At 40.7% G+C, this 12,224-nt stretch overlaps 1 protein-coding gene across 1 annotated transcript in view; it reads left to right on the forward strand.

Moving 5' to 3' along the window:
- MBOAT1 (membrane bound O-acyltransferase domain containing 1) overlaps nucleotides 1-12,224 on the forward strand; it is a 56,027-nt gene that overhangs the window by 16,912 nt on the left and 26,891 nt on the right. Inside the window, exons 2-4 of the mRNA XM_058833422.1 lie at nucleotides 5,623-5,768; nucleotides 6,285-6,362; nucleotides 9,686-9,781. Of these exons, the coding sequence (XP_058689405.1) occupies nucleotides 5,623-5,768; nucleotides 6,285-6,362; nucleotides 9,686-9,781 (320 nt within the window). The remainder of the gene's footprint in view (nucleotides 1-5,622; nucleotides 5,769-6,284; nucleotides 6,363-9,685; nucleotides 9,782-12,224) is intronic.

Raw genomic sequence — 12,224 nt, forward strand, 5'->3', positions numbered from 1 at the left:
CTTTCCAAAATACTACCGAGGCGCTGTTGTGCTCCACAGAGAGTGGTTTGACTTGAGGAGTTGCTATTGCTGTCAGTAGTTTCTGTTAGCAAGGTTCTTTATGCTTTTCCAAATACTAAAAGCAGCTTCTTGGTCATCTGTGGTAGGTCTGCGAATAGAGGAGAAATTCTAATTTACCAGATAACAACCTTGTAGCAGTCTCCTAAAGCTCCGAAGCTCATCAGTACATGACAACAAATACAGAATACCTTGACCATGAGCTGCAACTTCATATTTATACTGAGCCACCATGAGAGTTCTCTATTCTTATATTTCCTTTCAGCAAATGAAATGCAGATTTAACCTTTTATTCTCTCACTTGGCTGGTAAGTCCAAGGCCTGGAATAAAAGTAGAGGTATCTTCTGTCATGTCTATAACCTGACTGCATCATCTGCTACATGTTGAAGTGGACATGGATCTGGATACTGGCTGGGAATATTCTGACAGTGTGGCTGTGCTCCAACACACTTGTACCTCTGTCTGTGAATATGTGTGAATGTGCAACATGCCTGGTTTTTATCCAAAGATTCTGTGCTCTTGAGGACACACCAGCACCTTGTCATCCAACAAGGGCAAGTTAGCAGTTTGACTGCTTGTAGTGATTATCAGAGTTACAGCATTAATAAGAATTTTGCTTACAGAGGACGATCTGGTTTGGGTAATGGATTTAATTGTCATTTGGAGTTTGGAGAGAACTGCGTGGTCAATTTGTTATATCCTCCTAGATTTTTGGAAAGTGAGATCAGATTTTCGGCAAGCCTAAGGGAGGAAAAATGTAGTAGAGGAAAAACAAAGTATTTTTGTGGTCAAAACAGAATGCAGGATATTTCCTTCTGATACTTAACTGTAAGGTAAAGGTTAAAAGCACTAAAATAGGAGGCTGTGTGTTTGTACTTAACTACCTCTTCCTAGAGTGTGATCTAGTAACTCTCAAATGTATATTGCCACTTTTTGAAACAGGGAGATTTGCAGATGCAAGGCTATGGGGTGAGCAGAAATGAACTTCCTGAAGTGGATTATCAGTAGCCTACCTTCAACTACAAGAAGCAGTGACCAAGACTCTTTGTAATTATATGGTTTAAAGGTGTATTGTCAGGTTTTGTCTCCTCTCATATCTTCTGTTTCCCATCTCAAGAATTTCTAGCTAGGAAAAGCACTTTCTCTTTTCTCCTTTTAAGATTTTTTTGGCATTTTTTTCAGTAGCTTTTCAGTGCACCAAGCAACACATTTACCTCTCTCTTTGGAAATCCTCTATGGCTTCTCCTGTTATAGGGATTGGACAAGTTACTACTTTTGGATTGTTTTTTTCCTACCCAGCCTTCACTACAGAGCCAGTTTGCTCCCAGAACAAAAAGTGATGGTTATTCCTATTCAGTGTTATTGACATTGGGCTCATGTCCTCCAAAGGGTGAGATTTTTAAATGCACTTGTTTAACTCCAGGCATTTGGGACCTTTATTTTGTTATTTGCCCACTGGTACTTGCCCTTAGAAGTGCCCACTTGCAGATGGTTAATTGGATCAACTAAAATACTGAGCAAAAAATTTGATGGATTTCCTCTGAGAATGGTTAGGAAGTTGAGGAGATGACTTTCCTGTGTAAAAGGCCCTGCCTGTTGATGGAGACGACCTAAAAGGTGGTTCCAAATCCCTAGGCATTAGCATTTCCCCTTCATACAATACCAGTCCAATGTTTGCCAAGTTTCACCCTGTTAAAAATGGGAGAAGATGCAAAGGCTCAAGACAGATGGAACTGACATTTTATGTATTTTGAAGGCTTGGATTATAGCATAATCCAATAGGGAGATCTTGAAACCACTTTGTTTGGCTACTCTCGCATCAGCATCATGGGTGCTTGCTGGGTTGGTTTGATCTGATTGCTAACTTTGTGTGAAACTCAGATTTGCAATCGAAACATTGTTGCTGAGTTATTGCTACTACAGAATTTGAAAGAATGAAGGGAGGAGCTACAGTTTATTTTTTTCCTTCGTTGTTTATACCTGCTCTGGATCCATCCAACCTTTTAAAGTTGAGACTAATAAAGAATTAAAGGATTCATTAACCAGACAACAATAACGATCGACTCGGTTGCACTGGAGCTGTTCCAGATTTTCTCTCTCTGGAAAAGTGTGGGATATCTTGTTTCTGTATTGCAAGGCTGTCTCCAGCTGGCTGTGACTCAGATACAAGTCTTCCAGATGTCGTTGCAGAATACTGTGATGAGACTGCCTTTCTGTCTTGCAGTGTTTAATCATGGAAAATGAAAGGAAGATACTGTCTTCTTTTGGCAGCATATCATGTGCTCTGATTCCTAATTTTATTACGTCTTACTCTCTAGAGCATGGAAGAAAGTGACTGTAATAAGCAAAGGTGTTTCCTTTCTGCTAGCAAAGCTGAAACCAGATGTGCAAAATTTTGATGGCAACACCGAATAGATGTGACTAGCTAAAAACATAGGTCAAATGACTTGCAATGCTGAAAAAGGTTAATTTGCATATAACTTTTATTTCTGTGTTATTTTTGCCTGGACACCATTCATCAGTGTTCAGAAGCCCTGAATTTTCTGTTTATAATGTTGTGTTTTTAGCAACAGTGGAAATAACCAAAAGGGAATAGTATGAATCTTTTTCTCTTTGGAAAGGGAAAGGAAGGAAAGTGTGACTTAGTTTACTTGTGATGCAGCACAAAATTTCTTAAATTCTTAGGGATCTGTTTACTTGGATGCCTTAAGTATGTAGCATGAAGAATAAAACTAATGTCAAATGGAATGCAGTAAAATCACTGTCAGATGAGCTGTTGGTCTTTGTGTGTATGCAAGTGAACACTGCATGTGTTTAAAATGGTACACAGAAATAACTAAATAGAGATGGTTATATGAAAAGCTGTTGTGTCCCTCTATTCCTGTGTGTAGAACAGAGCAAGTCTGGTCTATTGCCAGATTATTGCTTGCTGAGTGCATTGGGTCTGTGATATTTGGCTGCTCTGCAGAAACAGCCCTTATAAACCAAAAACTGAATGAAACCTAAGGGTGACATTTTGACCTGGTACGAGGCTTTGCACTGACCCTTGCAAAAAGAGCACAGAGTCTTGGTTAATTGTCCTGGTTAATTTGCACAACAAAATGAAGGTGTGATAGTGGCAAGGCTGGGGGCACAGGTAACACATGCTGAAAGATGAAGGCAAGCAACAGCACATGCATGTGAGGCTGCTGAACTGTCCTTTGCTGGATGTTGGCTTGGGATGAAGGTGCTGCTGCTTTTTTTTGCTGCTGCTGCCACTGTTATTCCCCACCTTAGCTGTTTAAATAATATTACAAGTGTGTCTGCTCTGGGATCTTGCACTTTCCTCGTGCTGTGTGTGTGAACCTCTGAGATCCCAGCATCCTTAACATCTCGAACCGGGCATAAAAGAGCTGGATGAAAACAAAAAGCAAATGCCTGCTTATCGTGATGGCTTTTACTGGTGTAAAGCTTCCGTGAGTGGCACTGCACAGAGGAGGGTATTGTCTTTCAAACAATCAGTCACGTCAGCTTCTGTGAGTCTTTGCACTTTCCTTTTTTACACCAGATCAGAGAAGCTCTGCATGCCAGAGACTTGAGCTGCACTGGATGTGCCAGTGTCACCCTAAATTGGAGCAGGATAGGGGGGGATTAAGCTTCACTGAATTGTCACTGATGAGTTGGCACCCATCAGTCTTGGGGACTTGCTTAGAAAGGATCCCTGTAGGGGCTTCAGTGGTTTCTGCTGCACCTCTGTCTGTGGAAGGGTGGGAGCAAGGTGTTCGCATTTTGAATGTAACTCTATGGTAACAGACAAGTTCAGGATTTCTACTACAGCATCTGGGTTTTATGAGACCAGCACAATTTTGTTGTTTTCCTCTATAAATCTTGCACTAAAAATGAGAATTATTTGCTTTGGTTATAATTCTGTTTTATATATATATATATATATGTATATATGTATATATATATATGTATGTATATATTATCATATATATATAATAAATTTATAATTTATGATATATATAATATAATAAATTTCTATTTATTTATAATCATTTGTTATAAATACTGTTTGCTTGCATGAGCAAGAAATAAATTTATATTGTCTCTGCTCCAAAGAACTAAAATTCAGCACACCTAAGTATTTAAATGATTGCATTATTCTACTGCATGACTGCCTGCATCACTGTAATAAAGCAACTGCACCAATGAAGCCAACAAACCTTTAATGAAAGCATTTGCATGAGCAGTTAACACCATGTTGGATGTAGTCCACCAGCATAAAAGCACTTTGGGGCTATAGTATCTTGTTAAACACATTGTAAATGTTTTTGACAAGAAGGCTGGCAGAATCCAGCTACCCCTGGACAGCCGGCATGTCAGAGCATTTCCGAGTGAGATGTATTATCCTGTCCTGGACTGATAGCTTCGGATAATCCTCTAATCTGAGTGATTGCTTAAATGTTGCAGCCTGTTTAGTTTTGCTTGGTCTGGGATGACTTGCTGCTGGAGAGCTCAGGGTGAATAAAAAAAAAAAAAAAAAAAAATTTAAAAAGAAAGGAAAAAACAAAACAAAGGACTGTAACACTGCAAGTGAATAAATGAATTTACCTCCAGCTGTCTAGGGTCCAGGCTGGACTACAGGATGTTGTATCCCAGTGGTGTATTTGCTCTGACAGAGGCAGCTCCTGAGCTCTGTCTTTGACTCTGTCTTTGATCTGTTTTTCCTCTGACTCCTGGGATTTTTGCTGAAGCTGTCAAAGAGAAGGTGACTTGAAGAAGGCAGCATGGTATTGGTTTTGCTCTGGAGAACACTGGAGCCTTTGCTTGTCCTTGTGTCTGACAAGAGTAGCCTCTATTCCTGTGCTGTTTGCCTTCTGCATGTCTTGTGCTCCCACTGCCACCACTACCTCCTTGTAGTGAAGCCAGACTGATTTTCATATGAAGCAGCCAAAGAACATTTAAGAAGCATATTCTTTTAGGTGTTTGCTTGATGGTAAAGAAAAGTTGTTTTCTTTGCTCTCAAACCACAAAAAAAATGGAGAGTTGGAAGGTCTGTGTGGAAGATGCTGTGGAGTGAAGGAATTCAGCTAAGTTCACTGCTAGTCAGCAGTGTCACATCAGGATTGTTGACTTTGCCCTTGTGTTGGGCTGGGGGAATGTCAGGTACTGGGGTAGTATTTCAGAATTCCAGACTGCTTTCTGGCCTCCGCCTCTTGCCAAGAGGACTGAGAATGACGTGCCCTGCACCTGGGCCAGGCTGGCAGCAGAGCAGAGCCTTCTTCAGAGGAGAGTGAGAACCCCCAGAGATTCAGAGAACCTGTACCCTGGGGTAGCTGGAGCCTGAATTTCCTCATCTGCTTCTGGGTGGCTGTGTGCTTGTTTAATCCCTTCTGTCACTGGCCAAGAAAAGTTACCGCATGAGTTCACAAGTGAGAATGCTGAGAAGCAAAAGATTCGGAGCTCAGGATTTCCCCCCCCCATTTCCTACCTCTGCTCTTAATTGTTTTGAGAAAAGAGAGAATCCTTCCCCTTCTCCTCCAAGAATCAAAACAGTTTTTTGTTTTGCTTTTCTTTTACAGATCAATTTTGTAGCCTGTCAGCTGTTTGCACTTTTGGCTGCATTTTGGTTTCGTATTTACTTGAGTCCCAGTCATGCCAGCTCTGCTGTTCGCCATGCATTTGCCACCCTCTTTGGAATATACTTTGCTGTCTTCTGCTTTGGGTGGTGAGTATTTAGTCACCATTTAGACAAGGCTTGGGTAAAAATAATTTTAAACTTTATATCAGCTTTTCTGGATTACATCTTTTTAATCTGAAGGCTCTTAATGCTACTTTAAAAAAAGATCCTAACCAACATAACCATTCCAAACCCTCAAAGTAAAATGACTCATGGAAGTATTTTTAAGCGAAGTATTTAATTTAATTTGTGATGTTAGTTCTGGAAGTTCTTCACCAGTCTGCTGTGAAGATACCTCTTTTGGAAGAGATGTATCCAACTTGAATGTGCACTTTGAGCCAGGCGACTCTTTCAGTTAAACACATAGGTAATATCTTTTTAGTAAGTATCAGTCTGTGTTGGATAGTCAGGCTATAAAGATGTTGTGTGGTAATCCAGCTTTACTGGTACCCTGATATGACATCACACTGATGTCATTTGCACGGGAAAATATTCTCTTACTCTCAACTGCCAGCACTTCCAGGTAACACAAATTATCTAAATACTCACTTTGTTTTCTTCAAGGTATTCCATTCACCTTTTTGTCCTGGTGATGATGAACTATGGCATTATGAATATGGCGAGTATTCCCAACATCCACAGGTGAGCTGATGTGGCTGCAAGTCTGTAGCTGCCCCTCTCATAATTTCTCTGCTTTCAGGGAGAATCATGAGGAGTTTTTAGAAACATCTTCTCTTCTTTCCTTCTTTCCCAGTAACTTGCAGGAGCTTTGTTCATGGAGTTACAGAAACAGCTGTAATCTCAATTTGTGGTTTTTTGGATTGATGTATTGCATTTTCCTATGAAATTGCTGGCCTCAAAATTTGACTTTTGCAGGCATAATAATTTATGGACAAACCTTTGATGTCTTAAACACAATGAAGTCATGTTCTCCTTGGTCTTGTATTCTTCCAGCTTGCATTTGATAATCTTTTTTTATGTGTTTTCCTGGTTGCTGTTTGGCCTTTCGTTATTTTCCACTTATTCTTGAGTTAGGTCATTCAAATAAGGTCACTGAGGCAGCTTAGCTTAGTGATCCACAAAATGAGGTCTTGCTTTTGGTACTGGGCTTTGTGAAAAAGTAGAAAATACCAGAACTGTTATTGCTTAAAGCAGAAGCTTATGGTTTGGATGTGTGGCAGGTGTTTTCTGTCTCTGCTCTGTCTGGCAGTTTCTGTAGCTGCTGCTGAATGTTCAGAATCCACATAAATCTGGGGAACAGAAACCATTTCTTCACTTGCCTTCAAGGCCAGGACTGTTTGAGAATCTGATAGTCAGATAATCCTCTCTCCTTCCTTTTTTTCCTGAAGAGGCACCTCTCTAATATCTAAATGGGAACCCTACTTATGACTTTTCTATTATTTAGAAATGTGAACTGTAAAAAAAATCCTGTCTACAGCAGTTACTAGCATTTTGCACCAGCCAGATAGGTATTAAGGAGGTATTTTTTTCACCCTCTCCCAGAGTGCAAAGCCCAGAAGTCTAGAGGTAATTAATAGTCATAAAAAAAAAAAAAAAAAAAAAAAAAAAAAAAAAAAGAGGTAATTGGACAATGTTTGTTAAAGAAATGCCATCCAGGGACCAAAATAAAAAGATGTTAGAAAAATCATGTTATGGTTTCTTGGTCATGTCATTCCTGTCACTTGAGGGAATTGCAGGAGTTAGTGACTGTAGATCAGAGGAACCAAGTCTCCAAAGGAATCATCCAAGTTATTTGCATCTTCCTAGACAAGTGATAAGGTGGTAAGGAAAAGGACACAGCTTCAATGGGAAACCCCCTCACTCTTTCTCTTTAGCCAATTAACCACAATGGCTAATAGCAAAATAGCTTTATACTGAAACACAAACCAAGCCAGTTCATATAGTGTCACCCACTGCTGCAAGAGAGTCGTGTGTTGATTTGAGTCTGTGTGAAATGTCACTCCAACGTGCTGAAAAACTTCAGGAGTTCTGAGGGAGGATTGGGTTAGGACTTCTCTATTGCATTCTACTAGCCATAACAGTGTGACTCAAAGCACATTCACATTGTTAATTTTGGCAAAGTAACAACATACTCAAACCAGTTGAGAGTAAGCTTGAACAATGCCACTTTAAGGTCTGGACCTGTTCATAAGGGGAACCGCTCCTTCAGAGTGGGGCTTCAAGACCTGGCTCTTTATTCCCTCAGAAAAATGCAGTGGAAGAGAAAAAATTTAATAAACTGCATCATTTAACCTTCATACTCTTTTCCCTGGTTATTTTTTGCTAGCTTGCTCTCTGGTGAAGCTACTAGCTTTCAAGGACTATAAATGGATGAATTAATCCAGCATCAGAAATGCTCCCAGCTGCAGCAGCAGTTCAGTGCTATCTCTGCCTGCTTGCCCCCCATTTCAATCTAAGTGCTTTACCCCTCAGCATGGAGGCTTATTTTAGATCCTTCATCCTGTCTCTCGCTGTTACATGTCTGAGCTGGGTGACTTGCCTTTGGATGGATGTTTGCCATTCTCCGTTGATGAGAGGGGAATCCAAGGACCTTGCTGAGGCAGGACTGGATGCCTGACCCAGATAAAATACAATAAATTCTACTCTGAATCTGCTGAAGAATCTGTCATGCCCTTTCAGTCTGCCTTTCATCCAGCTGTTTGCTGTGGGCCACATGACCCACAGGTTGCCTTGTGATCCATCACTGTCACTCACACTGCAGTTTATTAGCCCCCAGGGAGGAAAAACTCATTTCTTTTAAAACCAGCCATAATTTGACAAAGGCCTGGCTCTTTTTTCAGTTGTCTGCTGACTGATCCTCTTGTCTGATTTCACCTTTAGTTCTCCCCTGTGGTGGATGCTCTCATGGGTCCGGGGGCAGGGGAACCTCTCTTGGCTGTTTGTGCTTACCAGTATCCTGAGGCTCAGCCCTACCAGGCCTGCAGGATGTGCCATCTCCTTTTGTCTGTTGGTCTTTGCCTCTTCTCCCCTACATGGATAACCTCTGCTATGGAGTACACCAGTAGACCTGGTCCTGGCCTGTCCATGTGGTGCCAGCCTTTCATTCTGGTGTCCCAGCTCACCATTGCACTGTTTTATTTGCTTCATGTGTCAGTCTGTCTCCAAAGATCCACCTGCTTCTTTCCTCCCCAGTGTCCTCTTTCTTGCTCATGTAAATACAGGGAGAAATTACTTTTATGAAAGGCTGCATCTGCCCATGCAAATGCTGCAACATTTCCAGTCTTCAGACTGTTCAGCTGTTAAGATAGAATCTTCTATCTATTATTCAGGGCTACTGCCCTGCCCAACAGAAGTGTGCTATCATCTTGAAACACACAGTGAATTTGTCAGATCCTACCTAAGGAACACTTCTTTTGCCGGGCACTGAAGTGATCTTACAGGTCCTTTCCAATCTATCTGATTCTATGACTTTTCTGGAAGATGGTGTGCTTCAGCATGGAGAGCTGAAAAGATCAGGCTGTGTGCCATCATTTGCCCTTATAAAAATCACAAGAGCGAAAACCTTAAACTTGAAATATTTTAGTCTTTGCTAGATCTAAAGAAGAATTGCATAGAAAAAACATTTACAGACAAAAAATGCAGTGGATGACTTCAGTGACTGACATACAGTATCATCTGGTTTTAAATACTTAAGTTGGACAGAAATTTTGAAATAATATGCGATGATGGGAGTTTTGAAATTGAATTTTACAACTTGAATCAATCCTGTTTCTTCTTCCATTTTTTCCCCACCCCCAGAATGAGGAGACACCTCTGTAAGGTTTCAGCTGCATACAACACCATCAGTCTCCTTTAAGAATTTCTTCCAGGTCTTGTAGTGTAGCTTCAGACTTTTTAACACTCTGATTTGAAAAAATCAAAACAAGCCCAACCCAATTTGTGTGATTCTAGTTCTTGCTGGTACTTGTGTTGGTAACTATGTGTTCTGTGTGTTATGTTTTCAGGTACTCCTTTGTCGTAGCTATGGGATACCTCACATTGTGCCACATAAGCCGAATATACATATTTCATTATGGTATTCTCACTACAGATTTTTCCGGGTGAGTGAGTCTGCAAACTGGTTTCTATGTCAATCAGTATTAGTTGATTTCAGTAAGTTATAAGAATAATTTTTATGCTGTCTGTGGAGCACCTGCCATTTGTTACCCTTAAGCTTTTTCTGAGGCTTTTGTTGTGATCTTTGGAGTTTTGTTGGGGTTTGTTTTGTTTTGGATTTGGGTGGGGTTTTTTTTGTTTGTTTGTTTGGTTTTTTGTTTTGTTTTTTAAAAAAGGAATAAGCACTGTATGATTTTTGCACTGACTCATTGTTTCTACTGTTTTCTTGCTAGAAGCTGTGTAGTTGGGAAGGTAGAGCATAGTGAGCTAGCTAGGTTTCCCTGCAGAGCAGCCTGGGAGGATAAGTTGGGCAGTCTCTCCCTGGAGCTGTAGAAGTGACTTATGTGGGTGGTGCTCTGCTCCCTGGTGGTCTGCCCTGGGAGGTGGGGTGGGCTGCTCTCCTTCCAGCTTCCTAGGCACAGCTGTCAGCTCTGTGTCTCCTTTCCCCCATTCTGATTTATCTTGAAGCCCCGGCTGGGAAGGTGTTCCCCAGCCCAGCACCCCAGGGTGTGCGAGCAGGATTTGGGCAGGGAGGAGTTGCAGGTGAAGTTGGGTGAGTAACCCAGGCAGAGAGACGAGATCAGTTTGGGTTGTCAGCACTGTTTCTCTTGTGGGGCCAGCTTGTGGCTGCTGCTTAAATGGCACAACTTTTTGTATGCTGTGATATGTGTGATATGTGTGTGATATGTTTAAGGTTTTCATACATATTGTAGTCTCTGATTTCACTCAGAGAAGCAGTAGAGGATGCTTTGCAAAGAGAGACAGCTCACCCTATGTGCTTGGTTTGTGAGAGGAAAGTATGCTTTTGCACAATTTAAAACCAGTGTGCTAATCTGTATTCCACTTGTTTAATTGAATGTCTGAAGAGAGAGTAATTAGTAACATACAATGAAATATTTCTGTAAACTCACACAGTAAGTTTTACATGGCTCTTGCAAGTCTCTTTCATCTTACTGGCACAGAGTAGGACAATGAAGGTTTTTGCTGTCTTTGTGTGTGTCTCTCTCTTTGAGGTGGTGGGTTTCAGCATTTAGTTAAACTTCAGGTGCTGGAGGAGAAGTTTCTCTCAAACTCTGGAGGTTTTTTATTAAGGAGGCTGCAGTAATGTGAACTTATATGTTTAAAGAAATTTAGTTCTGTAATTTTTTCTGTAGTTCTTTTAATACACAAAAGCTTGTCCTCAAAGAGCATGACCTACCAAAAAGCCCATAATGGGATTGGAACGCTATAGCTCAGTGTGTGTAAGAGGCAGAGACAGAGAGAGAAATGTGAGAGATCATACTTTTCTGAATATTGTGTTCAGAGATGCCCTGTGAGGCATATTAGCTCTCTCTTGCTGAATACATTTAATAAAGATCCAGCTGAGACTGGGGGTGAAAGAAGAGGAGTGGTATTTGTTTTTTATAGACTAGGAAGTGTTTTCTGTTCCCTTGATGAAAAAGCAACTACTCTTATTTAATGATGAGCTTGAGGATAATAATGGTAGTGAAAAAATAATGCTTGATTAATTAATAAATTATTTCTTGATAAATTAATGCTTACTGTGTTATTTGATTTTGACTTGGTTCTTCAAGATACACACCAATTCCTAAACTTCAGTCAAAAATTGAACTACCAAATAGTAAACAAGTGGAACTTGTTTATGGATATGACCTGCACCTTCATGGTGTATTTTAGAAGCTGCAAATAAATAAAAATACTGTAGTGAAGTATTGAAAACTTGCAATCCAAAGTGTTGACACCCAGATCACCATCATAAATCTGTCTTAAAACCTGTTTTCTTCAGCTGTAAATATGTGCCCGTTGAAGCTTTTTCCCATACTGAACAGATGTGATGACCCAGAGAGATAAAATATAATCTCTGGACATAGTTTTACCATGTATGAGCAGCAACTGAACCTCCCCATGTTCGTTCTCCCATATTTGATGGTTCCTCATCTGTTGCATGTGCTAATAGGGAATCATTAGGACAGGACATAGCTGGGAGGATGGCATTAAAGTTCTCCCTCAGGATTTCAGAAATGAGTGAGACAGAACCATGGAGCTGAGCTCATCTCCCTCCTGCCACCCACAATTTTGGGTGAACGTGGCTGGGGATATATACTGAGAAGGCAAGACACTGGATTCGGAGGAATCTTTAAGATGAAATAAAGAAACCATCATCTGCTGACTTAGTATTCCATAAGTCTAGTGATATCTGGTTGCAAGGAGGAAGTTTTAATCCACATCCAATAGGCACATAACCAGTTCTATTGCCATCAGCTTTCCACTGTCAGTTCCCTGCATTGATGAGCCAGATGATCACTGAGTGTTTCCCAGCGGCAGTGCTGAAAGCCAGCATCCCTCATTTGCTCTCTTGACCTGCCTTGTGCACTTAGCAACTTGCAT

Source organism: Poecile atricapillus, chromosome 2, assembly GCF_030490865.1.
Source record: "Poecile atricapillus isolate bPoeAtr1 chromosome 2, bPoeAtr1.hap1, whole genome shotgun sequence".
NCBI classification, from domain to species: Eukaryota; Metazoa; Chordata; class Aves; order Passeriformes; family Paridae; genus Poecile; species Poecile atricapillus.